The sequence below is a fragment of the Peromyscus maniculatus genome, chromosome 7, assembly GCF_049852395.1.
Source record: "Peromyscus maniculatus bairdii isolate BWxNUB_F1_BW_parent chromosome 7, HU_Pman_BW_mat_3.1, whole genome shotgun sequence".
NCBI lineage: Eukaryota > Metazoa > Chordata > Mammalia > Rodentia > Cricetidae > Peromyscus > Peromyscus maniculatus.
In genome coordinates this window covers 106,554,206-106,573,215 of record NC_134858.1, presented here as the reverse complement: position 1 = coordinate 106,573,215, position 19,010 = coordinate 106,554,206, and the positions used below count along the sequence as shown (strand labels likewise).

Here is a 19,010-nt window from a genome sequence, read left to right as displayed (position 1 = left end):
CTTAATTTCTCCGGTTTGACAGGTTCCCTTTAGCTGGCATCCATAGATGGTTTACAGCTGCTGACATGGCTGTGGCAAATACGCTCTTCAAGTGTTGCTGCTTTGGGGCCTGCAGATTGGCTGCCTTCTTGCCCAGGACCTGGTCATTCTGTGCCAGTCAGTACACCAACTCTGGAGATCGGGTCATCGGAGTCAGGGATGTAACTTCTGACCATGGCCCAAATCTCCATCACAACTGTGACCCCAGCCTTAACCCGAATCAACACTTGACCCGGTTCTGAACTTTACTCCAGCTCACATCTCCAAAGAAGTTTGAATCTGATAACGACCTAAGTCCTGACCCATACATCTTTGTTCTAGCTTCCACCTTCCTTTCTGATTTAATCCCACCATGAGCCGGTCCCACGAAAGCCCAGCCACATCTCTCTAGGTGGCTCCAGATGCTCTACCTTTCACCACAGTTCTTGGCTCTCAGCTTCTGCCTGTGCCAGCTCTTCTGCAACATGGCTACCAGGCTGCATTTCCCCTTCTCCAGCTCTACAGAACTAGTTTGGCCATCTGCAACTTCTAGAGCAATGTTGAGCATCATATCCTGCCCAGACTCTAGGAACCTGAGTAAATCACTGCTTAAGACTGCTGGGAGGCTGGATGTTTAGAACTAGGCGTCTGTGCTTTAGCCCCATATAGCTCAGCCCCAGCCTGAACCCTACTTCCTACTGTTCTAGAAGGGTCCTTGAGACCCTAATATCCCGTTTCAACTAGCCTAGATTTCTAGATATGCCCATGGCTCATGTTGCCTGCTTTGCCACCTGGACCTGCTGCTAACCTGCAAAAAAAAAGTCTTGAGATCCTCAGCTCCATTGGACATATGCTCCATGACAGGGCCGTATCAGCTAGTAGCCGAATAGTCCTGTCACCTGGGGCAAAAGACTTGGGGTTGTAGAGAAATCACAGCAAGGTAGCAACTAGGTTCAGTATTCATCTCCTATGGGTAATTAGTACATGGTGGAGGATCCCAGGAGAGAATGGGCATCACAGTAGGGTTTTTGTTTGTTTGGTTGGTTGGTGTTTTCTCTGTGTAGCCAGCTCTGGCTGTCCTGGAACTTGCTCTGTAGACCACACTGGCCTTGAACTCAGAGATCCACCTGTCTCTACCTCCTGAATGCTGGGATTAAAGTTGTGCTCCACCACCGCCTAGCAAGTAGCGTTTTGTAAAGGTGTGTGTGTGTGTGTGTGTGTGTGTGTGTGTGTGTGTGTGTGTGTGTGTGTGTAATGTATCCTGCAGGTGCCTGTGTCGTTCACAGTGCTGCATCCTTTGGAACTGGATTTACAGGCAGTTTTGAGCTGCCAAATGTGGGTGCTGGGAACTGAACCCCGGTTCTCTGCAAGGGCAGTATGTACCTATGAGCCTTCTCTCCAGCCCCACAGTAGCCTTTGACTAGATAAAAGGGCACTGAGGTAGAGAAGCAGGGTACGTGCCCCGTCATAAGGAAGAGGCAAAGCCTACCCTACAACACTAGCTCCACACTGTAACATCTTTGAGAAGGGTGCAGAGATCACAGACCTACATAAGATCCTTATTGATAACCTAATGTATCTTTGTTCTAACCTTCACAGACCCTTCACCTGCCTCTAACAATTGCTCCGTGGTATGAGGTTTACAAGAACTAACTGTTAGAGCCAGGCCTTGTAATCCCTAAACTCAGGGGCAAGGAGGATCACCGTGAGTCCAAGGCCAGCCTGGACTACATAGTGAGACCAATAGAAGTAAGTCTAAAAGAAAAAGCAATTAGGAACATGCAGAAACCTTGCAAACTCATTGTTAAGATATCCTGAGAGCAACCATGGTAGGCTACAACATGAAAATGGCCACAGGCTCCAAATCAGTGCCCGCCCCCCATTATTATTATTTTTTTTTTTCCGAGACAGGGTTTTTTTATGTAGCTTTGGAACCTGTCTTGGATCGCGCTCTGTAGACCAGGCTGACCTCGAACTCAGAGATCCACCTGGCTCTGCCTCCTGCCTGAGTGCTGGGATGCTGTGGGATGGTCTTTCTGTACTGTGAATATGCGTTGCTACTATTGGTTAGTAAAGAAGCTGTTTTGGCCTATGGTAAGGCAGGATAAGAGCCAGGCAGGAAATCCAAGAGAGACACAGGGAGAAGAGAAGAGGGCAAAGTCAGGGCAGATGTCAGCCCTCTGCTTAAGGAGCAACAAGATGCCAGCAGACTGGTAATGCCACGCCACGTGGCAAAACATAGATGAATAGAAATGGGTTAATTTAAGATGAAAGAGCTAAGTAGCAAGAAACCTGAGTCATAGACCAAACAGTTTGTAATTAATATTAAGCCACTGACTGGATACTTGGGTACTGGCGGGCAGGAAAGATTTATCTGGCTACACTGGGATTAAAGGCATGTGCCACCACCGCCCAGCTCCAAATCAATCCCCTTAACTACCAGACAATTTCCTTTTGTTTTTGATTTTTGAGACAGAAGTTTCTGTTTCTGGGGCTACTCTTGAACTCACTCTCCTGCTTCTTCTTGAGTAACAGGCATGTGCCACTACATCTGAATAATGTACCCATTCCTGACACTGCTCCAAGTTTATGCCTGCTATGTCCAGGCTACAGGACATAACCTGGGGGAGGCAATCAGAGGCCCCTGTGCAGTACACGGGGTGCAAGGGCAAGGAAGTGTCTTAGATTTCTGTTGCTGTGAGGAAACACCATGTCCAAAATGCAAGTTGGGGAGAAAAGGGTTTATTCCACCTTACTGTTCATCACTGAAGGAAGTCAGGACAGGAACTCAAACAGGGCAGGGTCCTGGAGACAGGAGCTGGTGCAGAGGCCATGGGGGGGTGCTGCTTACTGGCTTGCTTCCCATGGCTTGCTCAGAGAACCCAGGACCACCAGTCCAGGGATGACACTGCCCACCACAAGCTGGGCCTCCTGCACTGATCACTAATTGAGAAGATGTCTTACAGTGGTATCTCATGGAGGCATCTCCTCAGCTGAGGCTCCTTCCTCTCTGATGACTCCAGCTCGTATCCAGTTGACACACAAAACCAGCCAATACAGGAGTGAATCCCATGGAGAACGGAAACATGGGCTACCAAGTCCCTGGTCCTATATTACTGCAAACAAGATGGGCGACATGCTGACGAATGTATGTCTCAGATATGCGGTCCTACCCCAGCCTACCCCAGGAGAGAGCACTCCCAAGGTAGCATCCCTCACAGTCATCCACATTTCTATCCACTCTCCAGTTCTAACCAGGGGCCCCAGAGGACGTGAGTCCAGCATCAGGTACATAAGTGGGAACATCTATTGACCAATTCCTTTTCAGTTCCCACGGAGCTGACCCTGTGGGCTGACCGGTTCCCCAAAGCAGGTGCTCTGTCCATCAACAGGCCTTTCAGGCTTGCACCAGGATGCTATTTAGTCTTCTGAGTGTTCTATGTCCTGGACTCTGAGCATGGCCTCCCTCAGTTCCTGAGCCTGGATCTCAATATCTGTAGGGGATGGGATGGGTGGATAGAGGAGTACTCAGCGCTCCTTGTCCTGCGGTAAGTTCAATTTACCTGGACTCTCAAGATGCATGGTACATAGCCATATATCCTCCTCCTGTCATTTCCTAGCCCTCCCTTCACCTGTTGTCCATGCATGCGCCTACCTGGCCTCACCTTGCACTATTCTGGCCCTCTTAGGTCAAGCCAAGCTGTTGGCCCGGTCTAGTTCCCAGTATAATACTTTGAGGTACCCTGTTCATGGCACATAGTGTCCAGGACAACATAGTCAGTTCCTGCCTGCAGGGAGAGTCAGCGTTAGCCTGGCTAGAGATAACCTCTGCTCCATGATGACTAGCTTTCATACTCAGGCAGGCCATCTTGTGACCCTATGTATCTGGACTCTGGGAAGCTGACTAGAAATTCCATTTCTCCTGATTCCGGATTCCTTGCCTGAATCACTGTCTACTTTATAGGTTGCTGCATTGTCCCCACAGAGACAAGAGACTGTCTGTTAGTAACCGCACCTGATGCAATATCTTTTGTAGGACATGCAAATATCAAAGTCATAGAGCTCTCCAGGCGGTGGTGGCGCATGCCTTTAATCCCAGCACTCAAGAAGTAGAGGCAGGCAGATCTCTGTGAGTTCAAGGCCAGCCAGGTCTACAGAGCTAGTTCCAGGATAGCCAAGGCTACACAGAGAAACCCTGTCTTAAATAAAAAAATGTCACAGACCTCCTTGTACAGGTAGCCATGTCCTGGGCTGCAGCTGCAGGAGAATCAGGCATTGTCCCAGGCAGTAAAGCAGCAGGGCAGGAATGCAGTGTGGAATGCATGTGCGTGGGGCACATATCTGGCACCCACACTGGAGGTGTCCTTTTTGTGTGGTCGGTACCTGTTTGATGGTCACAGCTCGTAAAGATGGAGCCTTGGGACTGGAGAGAGGGCTCAGTGGTTAAGAGCACTGACTGATTTTCCTGAGGACCTGGGTTCAATTCCCAGCACTATCACGGTGGCTAACAATGGTCTATAACTCAGGCTCCAACAGGTTTCCATACTCTGGGTACACAGACATTCATGCAGGCAAAATATCCAGACACACATATGAAATAAATAAGTATGGAGCCTTGTGGGTCACAGGTGTAGGCCGTCGGAGAGAAACTGGGTCAGGACAGCACACAGTACTAGCCCTAGCTTCAGGAATGGTGCTGAGTGAGCCAGGTATGGTGGTACCTGCCTGTAATCCCAGGGTTTGGGATGTGGAGTTAGGAAGATTAGCTCAAGGGCCGTTCCAGCTACACAGCAACTTCAAGGCCAGCTGAGCTAAAAACATCTCTCTCAAAATACAACAACAACAAAATAACTTTAAAAAACCAGGTTTGATATACGCCTATAGTCTTAGTATTCCAGAGGCCTCTGGGGGAGGGTCACTGTGAGTTCAAAGCCAGCCTGGGCTATATAACAATTACTAAGCCAGTCAAGGCTATATATAACAAAATCCAATATCAAAAAACAATTGAAAAGCAAACAACATACACATATGTGGTCCTGTCTAAGTGTAAGTGTGCACGCCAGCCTTACCTGCTTAGAACCAACATAGGCACTGGCATCTACCCTCACAGACGGGCCATATCGCACAGCAGCCCTTGGGTAGGAATGCACAGGTCTCAGAGGTTCTGGTAATCTGTCAGATTCAACCAGGGTCAAAGGCTTACAGACAAGGCTAAGAAAAAGATACCCAAGGTCTCCTCTCTGCAAGGAACCACTGCTTAGATTTGTTAACTGTTTCCCTCCATCTCTTCACAAGTATTTCTTTAAGTCTTGTGTTTGTTTTGTTTGATTGTGGGTGAAGCAATAACAGTACTGTGCCCTCCTTCAAGAAGCCATCACCTGCTCACTTGTCCCATATGTGGTGACCACATGGGGGACCATGTAAGCGCCCGTTCGCTTCTTCATTCCTACTCTGGATAGTCCTTCTATCCTGTCCCAAACTCTGGCCGGCAGGGGCACATGTTTATGTGAGAGTCAGCAGTGGCAAACTCCGTCCCTCTGCCATCTACATCACCAGCCCTTGCTTCCCCTAGATCCGCTGAGTTCTCTCTTCCTGACCTTCTGCTTCCTCATGTCCTACCGAGTCCTCAGGCCTCCCTTACCCCTTGACTCGGTTTTGTTTTGTTTCTTTTTTAATTTTATTTTATGTGTATTGGTGTGAAGGTGTCAGATCCCTTCAGTTGTGAGCTGCTGTGTGGGTGCTGGGAATTGAACCTGGCTCCTCTGGAAGAGCAGCCAGTGCGCTTAACCACTCTCCAGCCCCTGTTTTTTGTTTTTAAAGATAGTGTTTGTATAGACCTGGCTCTCCTGGAACTCACTCTGTAGCCCAGGCTGGCCTCGAACTCACAGAGATCCTCCTGCCTCTGCCTCCAGAGCACTGGGATTAAAGATGTGTGCCACCACCGCCCAACTCACCCCTTGACTCTGACTTCCACTACTACGTCACGAAGGAGACAAAACATGCTTAAGCCTTCATGCCATTCAGTCACTGATCATGTATTTTCTAGAAACACCTGCTTCCTGGGGATCTGCCTATACCAGCTCTCCCTCCTAACCCCCGACCTGTGCCTCTTCAGGCCATTCTCAGCCTCACCCACCCAGGCCATCATACTAGCTGCTTGCCATGACCCACTCATAACAGTCTGTCCACACAATAATGCATAGCTGTACATATGACTGGGCTCATGCACCCTCAGACAAAAAGGCTCTTACATTGTTTGTAACCACATACACTAGTACTAGTGATCAGATGGCCACTAATACCAGCTATGAGTCACATACCATCATAGGCAGGCATGTGTTCCGTCAAAACTGGTTAATGTCGCATGCTCTCTATGACAGAGGCTCACGTACTGCATGACACGTTGGTTGCAAAGTGTCTTGGGCATTGCAGCTGCCAAATTTGCAGCCCTGGGGTCCTCCAAGGTTCCAGAAGAGAGAGGAAAAATAACTAACGCCTCAGGGTGTGAGTGTAGCTCGAGGACTGTTTGCTGGTTTGGTTGCAGACACAGGTTTTAGTTTCAGATCGATACCACATAGGAACAGGGCCCAGGGGTCACAGCTACAGGGTAAAGAGAAGAAAGATTTTCAGCATCTATGGAGGGAGACCACATCCCACTGTGTGCGGTGTCCTCATTCCCTCCGTGTGCGTGTTCACACTGCCAGCATCCAGGGCACAGGTACTGCCATGCAGCCAGGTCTGCAGGAGGCAGAGCGAGGGCCATGGCTAGCGTGCAAACAATGCTGGCCATACCCACTCAGTGGGGTCACAGCCCACAGGGGTTTGAGAATCAATATCGCTATTGCACTGGCGGGGTCAGCATGGACTCTTCGTGGGGTCTTCTCATAACTAACGGTACCCACGGTAGCAAGAGGAGCAGAGGTCTGGACAGGGTTGACCTATATGTGCGTTGTCCTAGGTATCTTGTATCTTTAGGGCCTGTGGAGTCTACATACACAGTCAGCAAGTGGAAGTCTGGCTGGGAGGGAGAAGACACAGCAGTTACAATCCCCATCTTCCTGGCTTTTCCGGCTGTGCATATTACCCCCTCTATTTGGCCCTCCTTTCCCACAGCAGGGACGCTATAAAGATAGATGTCTAGGGCAGCACAATGACTCAGTGAGCAAAGGCACTTGCTGGGCGAGCCTAGCAACCTGAGGTCAATTCTTGGAACTCATACAAAGACAGGAAAGAACCAAGTCACTGACCCCATACACACAATAAATAAGAACTTCACTGGAAAAACCAAAAAAAAAAAAAACTTTAAAATAAAAAATAAAAAGAGCAGCCAGGCATGGTAGCACATGTCTTTAAGCCCAGCCCACTCTGGAGACACTGGAGACAAAGACAGAGAGATCTCTGTGAATTCGAGGCCAGCCTAAACTACATAGTAATTTCCAGGACAGCCAAAGCTGTGTAGAGAGACAGTCTCAAAACAAACAAAATAATAAAGAGAGCTGGAGAGATAGCTCAGCAGTGAAGAGCACTTTTTCCTCTTGCAGAAGACCCAGGTTCGATTCCAGTACCCATATAGTAGCTCACAACCGTCTTAAACTCCAGTATACCATCTTCTGACCTCAGTGGACACCAGGCCTAGACATAAGGCACATATAAACATGCAGGCAAAACACTCCTACACAAAATAATCAAATGATTTTTTGGAATTTCTTTTTTTCTTTTCTTTTCTCTTTCTTTCTTTCTTCCTTCCTTCCTTTCTTTCTTTCTTTCTTTCTCTCTTTCTTTTTTTTTTTGAGACAGGGTTTCTCTGTGTACCCACAGCTGTCCTAGAACTCACTCTGTAGACCAGGTTAGCCTCTGAACTCACAGAGATCCACTTGCCTCTGCTTCCTACGTGCTGGGATTAAAAGTGTGTGCTATCATCACCAGGTAAAATATATATATATATATTGGTGTTTTGAGATAGGGTTTCCTGTGTAGTTTTGGTGCCTGTCCTGGAGCTCGCTCTGTAGACCAGGCTGGCTTCGAAACTCGCAGAGATCTACCTGGCTCTGCCTCCCGAGTGCTGGGATTAAAGGCATGCGCTACCACTGCCTGGCCAGGCAAAATAATTTTTAAATTAAAAAAATGTGTCCAAGACAGGAGGTGGTGGCACACGCCTTTAACCTCAGCACTCAGGAGGCAGAGGCAGGCAGATCTTTGTGAGTTTGAGGCCAGTCTTGTCTACAAAGCGAGTTCCAGGACAGCCAGCGCTATACAGAGAAACCCTGTCTCTAAAAACTAAAAAACAAAACATGTCCAGGATACAGGTAGGATGGGCAAAAGTTTGTCACGTAGCCTTGATGGAATTGGGATTGTCAACAAAATGACTATGTCTGTGGGTTGGCCTTTGCAAAGCATGCCTCACCTTTATATCCAGGTGCCAGAAGCACAAGATGTACCCATTCATGCTACCCACATGACAAGAACTCCTACAGCAGGGGCCAGAGTCAAGGTGCTCAAGTCGGAGGAAGGGCTGCCACTGCTGGTCCAAGCCCAGGATGGGGTCTCCATAGTAACTACACAAGCATCTAAAGGCAGGGGCATACTAAATTGTCTGGAAGTGTTCACCTTTCACAGTGCTAACCCATAGTGCCCTCCTCCTTCCCGCTATGACTGGCAGACACTGGTAAGTACAGGAGGCTCCACTAGCTAGGGAAGCAACAGTCACAGTCTCGCCTACACACGCACTGCCCCCTCACAGAGCTATAAATAGCACAGGTGGGTAGCACCCTTGGTATGACAGTGTTTGAGAGTTTCTTGCTGAAAGACTACACTTCCCAGTGTTCCTTACAGATTACAGAAGTCATTCCCATGAGGGGCCACATCCCATCTTCCTTAGTAGGCATTTTGTCCATGTGTACATGTGGGTGACAAAATGCTCCCTTGCATGAATAAATACTGTTCCGTTGAAGGTCAGACCAAGCCTGTCTTATTCCCATTGGCTGAGAAGAAGACCACTATCACAATTTTTTTTTTTAGCCAAATGTGAAGCAAACTTTATTAAATACTGACCAGGACAATGGACAATGGTCAGGTCCATACCTGGGATACCTAGAAAATGGCCATGAATTATGTTAGTCACGTGTTTGCTGTGGGATAGCTTTCTATATACCGTGAATATGTGTTGCTCTGACTGGTTGATAAATAAAGGCGTTTGGCCTATGGCAAGTCAGGTTATAGTTAGGTGGTAAATTGGAGAAAGAGACAGGAAGAAGAAAGAATCAGAGATGCCATCCTGCCGTCCAGGGAGAGCATGCATGGCACACAGGTAAAGCCATGGAACACATGGTGACATATAGATTAGTAGAAATGGGCTGAGTTTAGTTATGAGAGCTAGCTAGCAAGAAGCTTGAGCCATAGGCCACGGCCATACAATTGGTAATTAATATTAAGCTTCTGAATGATTGTTTTATAAGCAGCTGTGGGACCATGGGGCTGGGTTCAGAAAAACCTCTGACTACAGGTGCTTATAAAAGCAAAACCCACAAGGCTACATACTTCTGCCTTTGTCCAATCAGAGGCAAGCACACATCTTGACGTACTTCCTGCCTATGTACCTCCCACTACATGTGATCCAGCATGTCCTGTGCAGTTGGGGCAACCAACCTTGTTTATAGAACTGAAAACATGTGACTTGTTATCTTCCAAGAGCAGCCCCATAGCATTCTAGGAAGTTGCCTTTAAGTAATCTATCAGTGTTCTGTGTGACACTATTCCTGGGGATTGAAAAGTTTCTGCACCCTGATCAGTTCCTCTGCTGCCGCAGCAATCAAAATCAGACCAAATCAGACAGTATTAGAAAAAGCCCCAGTTTAATGGGTAAAGCACTCCTGGATGATTCCCCCCCCCCCCAGGAAACGGGAAAGAGAGACTGAAAAACCACATGTCTGTTTTCTGGGGTGCAGTTTAAATACCCTGTGGGAGTGGTCTTGAGCAACTCTGGGGCAGGAACAATGGTGGGCAGGGTTTGGGAAGAGATGGGGCAGGGGAATTGAGGTGGAACTTCCACCAGAACATTCCAGACTCTTTGGGTATATGGGTGTCAGGGGCTAAGGTGAAGTTTCCACCAGAACAGGGATATGTTAGCAAAAGTCTACTCACTCTAGACAAGGAACCAAGGACAGAACAAAGTACGGATACCACCAAAGTCCAACTTGGAGAACCAATGAGTTTTATTGGGGCTACTTACAGGAGCAGAAATGACCCAAAGACAACTGTATCACCAGCATCGGTGACAGACCATGAAAGCTGGAAACCTGGAGCACTATGCACAGCCTGCAGGCTGCACAGCAGGTCAGAGAATCAGCCCGTCTAACCTCTTCAGGCAGCTTTCTTAACTCTGCTACTTCTAGGTGGCGTGGCAGATCTATTTCTTCCAGACAGCCTAGCTAGTGTGAGCCTAGGTGGTCAGCTTAACTTGTCCGGGAATGTCTCTAAGCTTCTTTACTACTTATATAGGAAGGGAGGGGCCTAGTGAAGCTTATGGACATCCTGAATTCCTGAGCTTAATGAGCTTCCCTGCAGAATGGAATGTTTCCCTTTCCCTTAGAATACCTTGTATCTTTTTTGTGTTTTCGAGACAAGGTTTCTGGGTGTAACAGCTCTGGCTGTCCTGGAACTCACTCTGTAGACCAGGCTGGCCTCAAACTCAGAGATCCACTTGCCTCTGCTGGGATTAACAGCATGTGCCACCACCACCCGGCAGAATACCTTGTATTTTGTGGAGCCTCCCTGAAGGATGGAATGTTTCACTTCCCCTTAGAACATCCTGTGTCTTAAGCAGCCTCCCTGAAGAATGGAATGTTTCCGCCTCCCTTTAGATTCTAAAGTTTAGAACATCCAGTGTCTTAGGGAGCTTCCCTCCAAAATGGATGATTTTATCTCAGTGAAAATTGCTACACAATACAGTGTGTCACCCTGGGCAGAGTGATAGGAAAATTAAGTCATTCAGATAAAGGAGATGGTTGGCCCTCAACCTCAAACCTACCGGCCCTAGAAACTTATCACAGCAGATACTATTTCAAAAAGCATCCATTCCAGGCATGGTGGTCGTAGGTATTGATCAATGTTTTGGGGACAGTGGGGGCACAGTCCACTCAAGACACACTTAGTGGTCACTGAACCATATGGGTGGCCCCCGGGATTGAGTCTCAGCCACAGTGTTGGGGTAAGCCTTTCTTCATTGTTTCCAGGAAGTCTGCTGGAACTCCTGCAAATGTGTTGTGTGGCCCCAGCATCTAAGACTTCAGCTCAGGTGGCACCTTTATCAGCGACAGGAGCATCACTTAGCAGGAGGGCAGACAGAGCTGGTGGGATCAGTAAGCCCACCCCTCCTCACCTGGGCCCTCACAGCTCACTCATGCCCCCTTTCTGTTTCCTAATACCTTCTGAATCTTTACCTGCTCCCTCCCCAAAGGTCCAAGTTTATTCCAGACAATGCCAACTCTCACTCAGAACCATTTAAGCAGCCTCCATTAGGCTTTCCTTCCAAACAACCCACTTTCCTGCTCAAATCTTTTCCATGGTTCATGTCTTCTGGTCTTGTAAACTCCAGTCCTACCCTAGTCTCACTTTTCACCTTTTCCATATACTATTCTTCCTATTCTCCACTGCTAGGTGTCAATCCTCTTGGTACAGTTCTAGATCTGTGATCTCCTGAATAGCTGACAGCTTCACTGCATAAATCCTGTCCTACCATAATTTGTTTCCACCAGAGGTAGGGTAGAGCACCAAGAACTTCACAGAATCCAGAAAGATGGGGGTCTGCATAGGCCACTGTACTCCCTTTATTCTCTAAACCATCAATGTCTTGAGTGGCTTGTTCCTGGCTCAAAGCAGAAGGATCTGGGTAGAACCATCACTCCACTTGGTGCGTGGAAAGGCAGGTAAGGTATCGTGATCACTTGGTCCCAAGGATGCCTTCCCTCCCCCCACCCCCAACCCTTTTACGGTTTCTCTTTTCTGAGATAAGAGTCTTGTGTAGCCCAGGCTGGTTTCAAACTTGAGATTCTCTTGCTTCAGCCTCCCTAGTTCTGGGATTACATGCATGCATCAATACATGTGACTTGGGATGCCTTCTTTCTCCCTCCTCCCTTCTTTCTGGCTGGGTCGTGTGTGTGTGTGTGTGTGTGTGTGTGTGTGTGTGTGTTTCAAGACAGGGTTTCTCCGTGTAGCTTTGGAGCCTGTCCTGGAAGATTTATATATTTTTATTTTGCCTGCATGTATGGCTGTATACCATGCCCATGCAGTGCCCTTGGAGGCCAGAAGAGGACAAAAATTCACTCAAACTGGAGTCACAGGTGGTTGTGAGCTACCCCTATGGATGCTGGGAACCTAACTCTGGTCCTTAACAACCAGTGCTCTTAACTGAGCCATCTCTCTAGTTCCCAATCTTATGTTTATTATTTTATGTGGTGCATGCCTTTAATCCTAGCACTCAGGAGACAGATCACTGAGTTCAAGGCCAGCCTGGTCTACAGAGTGATTTCCAGGACAGACATGGCTACACAGAAAAACACTGTCTCAAAAAACAAACAAAAAAATTATTTTGGGCATGGTGGTGCATGCCTTTAATCCCAGCACTCAGGAGGCTGAGGCAGGTGATCTCTAGGAGTTCAAGACTAATCTGGTCTACTTAGCAAGTGCCAGTTCCCTCAAAGCTATAGTAAGACCCCATCTTCAAGACAGAGACTTCTTTCAACAGTCCCTCTACATAGCCCTGACTATCCTGGAACTGGCTAAGTAGACCAGGTTGGCCCTGGAGCTGTGTGTGAGAACAGTACACACTCTTAACCTCTGAGCCGCCTCTTTAGCCTCCACCTTTTTTTCCCCCCAAGACAGGGTTTCTCTGTGTAGTTCTGGTGCCTTTCCAGGATCTCACTCTGTAGCCCAGGCTGGCCTCAAACTCACAGAGCTCTGCCTGCCTCTGCCTCCCAAGCACTAGGATTAAAGGCGTGCGCCACCACTGCCCGGCCTCCATCTTATTTTTTGAGATCTGGTCTTTCATTGACTCTAGATTTTGTCATTTTGGCCACACTGGCTGGCTCTGCCCCGACTCACTGTCGGTGTTTAGGCACACATCCGGCTTTTACTGGAGTTCTAGGGCTCTGGACTCATGTCCTCAGAAAGCACTTCACCTACTACGCCATCTCCCGGCCCTGGCTTGATCTATTATCAACATCATTCTTGTTGTAAAGACAATACATTTATTTTCTTGCTTATTTCTATGTGTATAAGTGTTTCACCTGCGTGCATGTCTGCACTATGTGTCTGCCTAGTGCCCAGTGAAACCAGAGGAGGGCGTCAGGTCCCCTGGAACTGGAATTAAGACAGCTGTGAGCTGCCAGGTAGGCCCTGGGAACTGAACCTGGATTTTATGAAAGAGCAACCAGTGCTCTTAACCTCTGAGGCATCTCTCCAGCCCAGCCAGTAAGTTTTTATTTAAGGGGTTTCACACCATTCCTTTGCTTATCAACATCACTAAAGTTCAAGATTCCCAAGATAGCCTTTTCCCAAAGAACTGATGCTTTATCCAGTTGTGCCATTAAAAAATAAATAAAAAGTTGTGTCTTTCTGCCTGTGACTGTGAAAGCAAGAAAAGTGTGGGATCCCCGGAAGCTGGACACAAGTGTTTGTGAGCTGCCTTGTGGGAACCAAACTTGGGTCCTCTGGCAGAGCAATTAAATCCTCTTAACCACTAAGCCATCTCTCCTCTAGTCCCCTGGCTTGGTCTGGTGGCACACACCTTTATTCCCAGCAGGTGGACCTCTGAGTTTGAGGCCAGCATGATAATGATCTACAAAAGGAGTTAGTTCTAGGACAGCCAGGGCTATACAGAGAAAGCCTATCTCAAAAAACAAAAACAAAGAGATAGAGAGAGAGGGTGGCGGCGGCGGTGGTGTTTCCTCAGTATGTAGTTGATGCTGACCTCAAACTCACACTCAAATTCCCAGGTGCAGGGGCTGCAGGTCCCCTACCTCCTAGCCACCCACTACTACCTTGCAGCCTGAGTGGCCACCGGTGAACTACAGATGGGCACAGCAGCTGCTTCCACTCAGGACCCAGCTCTTCTCCAAAGCAGAAGGTACTAACAATGTCCAAAGCACACAGGTCATGTGAGGAGACACAGTGAGGCTGGACCCCTGAGTCAGATGGAGCATGTGGAGCCCAGTCAGAAAGCACTGCTGAGTACCGGTAGAAGTCTCCCTAGACCCACCACTAGTTACCAGAGAGAACATTCTTTGGACAGTAAGGGCTGGTTTTGTTGTCCAGATCCAAAGCCCAGGCTCTCGGGAAAATCGAGGCTGGTCACTTTCAGCAGAGAGGCAGCACTTCAAGCCTCTTAAGCCTGTTCCCTCCCACTAGACAAGCCCAGGCAAAGCCTTAAAGCTTGGCCCCGAGAGAGCAGTACCACAAAGGCTTCTTTCCCTGGCCTAAAAACCTGTGAGCTGCAGGATTTCCCAGAGTGACTCACAATCTTGAATGGGGCCCCTCTGGTTCAGAACTGGGACACTCGAGGTGAGGTGTCCTACTTTATAGCGGCTCTGCCCATCCCTCAGGAGCTCTCTCACACATCTACAGAAGCCAGAATTTCCCCACATCTCTTCAGAAGCCTGGGAGCTTTGCCCTTCCATAACATCACCCTATCATTCACATTGATGACCTGCTTCAAGCCACCAGGGCTACTCCTAGCAGGCTCCTGCCAGCAGCCCCCACACACCAAAATCATTCAATAAATAAGACCATGGAGGGCGAGCAGGGAGACCGCAAGGTGGAAAGGTATAAAACATGATAGATGGAACATCAGACGTACAACTTAAAGAACAAGTCACAGTGCACTGAGCCATGAGGACACCCCTCCCGCTCCCCACCCACCCCAAATCCTCAGTTTCTGAAAGGAGGTTGGTGACCCAGAGTCCTGAGGTACCTGGAGGTACCCAGAGTCCGGAAAGCTGCAGCGCCCACGAGCACGGCACACTGCTGCTGGTCACACGAAGAGCTCAGCTCTTTGCCCAAGCCGTGATGCAAGGACGACTCGGGACGCTGAGTATGGAGTCAAGACGGTAGCAGTGGCTGGAGCCACACTACCGGAGAGAGGTTGACACGGAGGATCTGCTGGGCCCACTGTCGGACCTCATCATCGGAAGATTTCCTGTCCACCTTTATAGTCTGGGACTTGCACGGTTTTGTCCCAGGCCCCAGCCATGCCTTAGGGGATCGGAGCACAAGGCGAGCTCTCTTCTTAGGAGGAAGGCCCTTTGCCTCCTCAGCCTTCTTCCTCTTCTTCCCCACAGCCTCAGAGCGACTCTTCAGGCTTGTCCTTCCAGGTCTGGTCTTGACAGATTCCTTTGGCCTTCCCTTGTGCTTGGTCCGAGACGCCTTGGCCTTGGCCTTGACTGCCTTGGCTTTAGCCTTGTCCCTCACTACAGTGGCCTTGGCTTTGGCTCCGGCTGCCCTGGGCTTGGCCTTTGTCGCCTTGGCCCTCACCCTCACTGTCTTGTTCTGGGTTGCATGAGCAGCTTTGGTCTGTGTTCGAGATGCCTTGGTCTGGACTGTTTTGGTGCCCAAGGAGGAAGACCCTTTCACGCGTATGCCACTGCTCTGGGTCCCAGCACCTCGTCGGTCAGCCCCGGGACCTTTCCTACTCAGGCATTTGGGGCCCTTGCTTGAGATTTTTCTGGATGCTTTGGACTGTGGGCTCCCGGAACCTTTCCTCAGTTTCAGGGAAGAGTTTGCAAGGGTCAGCTGCAGTGACTGCGGCCCGTGCTTAGCACCCAAGCAAGGAGTCTTGAGTGGGACCAGTGCTTCCAGGACCACAGAGAGCTGCATGGCAGGGTAGACCCCCGGATAGAGGTGGGCAGGGAAGCCTACTGTCGTGCCACTGCTGTGGCTGGCATTTGACTCCTTCAGGGAGCTCAGCAGCAGGTTAGTGGTCGCATGCTTGGCAAGGGCTGGTGTGGACCCCTTGGCCAGCCTGCCAGACAGTGGAACAGGGAGCAGTGTGTCCTTTCTCGCAGGCAAGGACACAGCAGTTTGGGGAGCCCTGGCCGGAAGTGATGTGGCGGATGGGTTGGTGGTGCGAGCTTGTTGCTTTGTCTGGCTGGGGGGGCTGGCTGTGCACGAGCTATAGCCATAGACATCACCACTTCGCAGAATGGTCGGCTGGAAGCCATCCTCTCGCAGGCCCTGGAGGAAGGCCACAAGCTGGGCCTCTGTGGCACTGAGATCCTGGCTCATGGGGTTAAACACCAGCAGCGCCTCTTCCAGCGCTTTCTTCCCTGCTGTGGAGATGCGTGACCAGGAGTGCACAGCTTTCTCCTCCACATGCTGCACTACCATGCTCATGGCATCAGGCACTGCGGATCTGCCTGCGGATCCGCAAACCAGTACTTGGCACCTCCAAAGCAAAAAGAAAAGAATTGATAAGAATGGTACCAAGGAGCCGGGCAGTGGTGGCACACGCCTTTAATCCCAGCACTCGGGAGGCAGAGCCAGGCCAGCCTGGGCTACAGAGTGAGTTCCAGGAAAGGCGCAAAGCTATACAGAGAAACCCTGTCTCGAAAAACAAAAACAAAAGAATGGTACCAAGGTATGGAGCTAGAACAGGTTGGCAAGTGAAGCAAGGCTCCCACTCTATGACAGAAGGGCCTGGCCGGGATAATTCATTCTCTAGGGTCACTTGACCCTCTGTGTTGGTGTGTTTCTTAAGGATACATGCTCAGAAGCACCTAAGAGCCATCGACCCTACTGCTGGGCTTCTGGGAAGATTTAAATCTGGCTCATTTTAATTCAATGGTATTTTTCTTTTCTTGCTTTAAGACAAGGTCTCACATAGGCTAGCCTGCCCTTGAATCCTGATCCCTCTGCCACTCGCTTTCAAGTGCTGGGATTACAGGCAAGCACTACCATACTCTGTTGTTGGGGACATAAGGTCTCACTATGTAGCTCTGGCTGTTCTGGAGCTTGCCGTATAGTCCAAACTGGCCTCAAACTGGCAGTTCTGCGGCAGCCTCCCAAGTGCTAGGATTACAAGTGTGTGTCAAGAGCTCGGCTAAATTCTGCAGTTTTTCTAGTCTCTGAAATGGAGCTCGCTATGTTGCCAGGCTGGTCTTGAACTGGTTGGTGGAAGTGATCCTCCCACTCGGGTTCCTGAGCAGCGAGGACCACATGCTTGCACTACTCTGCTGCTGTCTGCACCGCCGCCCCCCCCCCACCTTCCCCCGCAATGCCAAATATCTAGACCAGTCCCAGGATACAGGAAAATCTCTCTACCCTCAAAGAGCCCAGTCCTGATTCAAGACACAGCCACCATTAAGTTTCCTGGGAGTACACGGTGTTAGCGGTCATACTTACTAACAAGTATGGTTAGGGAAGGGCTCCTGGGAGCAGAGTGAATGACAAAAACAAGAACAGCAGGCACAAATGGAGCAAAAAAGGTAACAGCTTATCAAGTGGCTGTGAAGAAAGGGTAAGGAAGACATGTGGGATGGCGGGGGTCTACCTGAAAAAAACAGATCGAGGGCTTCGAACATAGGCCGAGGCCCAGACTCGATGTCCACCCCGGCATGTTCATCCAGCTGCCAGTGCTCCAGTGCAGGGGGTGGTTGATCTCCCTGCCTACTAGAGACTCTACTTTCAGGGTCTGTGGACAGGCTACTCCCAAACCCAATTTCTCACTCTAGTCTTGGAGTTCCACCCCAGTGAAAGAGCCAGATTCTCAAAAAAAAAAAAAAAAGGTGTTGAATAACAAGCAACATCTCTAAGGCAAAGCAGGGGGCCAGACAGACAGCTAGACCAAGGAGTCCAAGGTTTGGAGACGCTGGAAGATAAAGTTCCATCTAAGAAGGTATGTCAAGCGGCCATTAAAGGTCTGAGCTGTCCTAACTGGACTTAAGCTAGCAGATCTCAGTATAGCACAGATGCAGGTGTCTGGGAGCCCTCAAATTGCCCCACACTCCCTTAAAGAAATGATGCCCGTCAATCATGAGTTACATCGAGCATCCCTCGAAGCATGCGAGGGCTTCTAGAGGGAAACTCCCCAGTGCACTGGAGCATTAAAAGATCAGCTGGGATGAGACAGATCCCTGGGGCCTCGAGGTCCGTCTGTGCTGCCGCTCTGCTCAGCTCTAATGGAGCAGATATACAGTCTTGAGATTTCCCCAGAGAAAGTGCCCTGGGGCTCTTTGTTTGGAAACATTCTTGGATCCTCAGGTGTCTGAGGCACTTCCCCTCCCCCAGGGGATGCTCTCCAAGCACAATCCTTGCGCATGACTTTAGTACTTTTATTTGTTGTTTGAAGGGGTAGGCTGTGAACTGTGTAACAGAGAGGGACCTACTTCCCACCCCAAACCTCAAGCGCTGACCCTGGGGGGCGGGGGCCTAGGTCAGGCTGAACCCTTGGGAGGGTGTTTCGTGGCTTTCAAGCAGCTTCGTAAAGGGGCGCTGCAGCCAGGCACGCCTGCCTGCACAGCTCCTGCGGGGCCAGCCAGCAGAGGAAGTCGGCCGAAGGCTGGGGGTGGGAGGCGTGCTCATCAGGCAGCCTGGGGTCGGGGGCAGATCGGGGCCCTCAGGCTGGGAGACCGCGTCCCCGGGGCCCGAACGGCGGCAGGGAGTCGGGGTCACGGCGACGGCCAAGTGTTGGAAGGCGGACAGCGGTCGCCCGACGGCATCCGCACAGCCCCAGGGTGGGGTCCTGGGTGGGGGTGGGGTGTCTCGGCCAAGCCCGGGGAGAATGAGGATCCGGGAGGGTCGGCCACCCCGTCCCTTCGCCCTGCCGCCCGCGGCCTCACGGGCCGCCACTTCGCAGCACCGTTAGACCCGCGGCTACAACCTACCGGCGCCGCCGCGGGGACCCAGGACGCACCTCTGCGCCGCCTCCGCCGCTCCAACATGGCCGCCCGCTGCGCGCCGGAAGTGCACCGCGCTTCCGCTTCCGGGACCTGCCCCGCCCGGTG

The 19,010-nt window shown here is 50.1% G+C and overlaps 1 protein-coding gene across 2 annotated transcripts; it reads right to left on the bottom strand.

Moving 5' to 3' along the window:
* Positions 1 to 14,816: 14,816 nt before the first annotated feature.
* Positions 14,817 to 18,996, bottom strand: Ccdc71 (coiled-coil domain containing 71). Of its 2 annotated transcripts, none has more exons than XM_042281658.2 (2): positions 18,891 to 18,996; positions 14,817 to 16,453 (listed from the first exon to the last, which is right to left on the bottom strand). In XM_042281658.2, exon 2 carries the CDS (start codon positions 16,399 to 16,401, stop codon positions 15,112 to 15,114), a length of 1,290 nt encoding a protein of 429 aa, XP_042137592.2. In that variant the 5' UTR covers positions 16,402 to 16,453; positions 18,891 to 18,996; the 3' UTR covers positions 14,817 to 15,111. The 2 variants fall into 2 exon arrangements, with proteins under 2 accessions (XP_042137592.2, XP_042137593.2); XM_042281659.2 differs by having other exon boundaries at positions 18,920 to 18,973.
* Positions 18,997 to 19,010: the final 14 nt, after the last annotated feature.

Excerpts from the sequence above, each read along its gene's own strand:
- Ccdc71 (XM_042281658.2), bottom strand. The coding sequence starts at position 16,401 with ATGAGCATGGTAGTGCAGCATGTGGAGGAGAAAGCTGTGCACTCCTGG.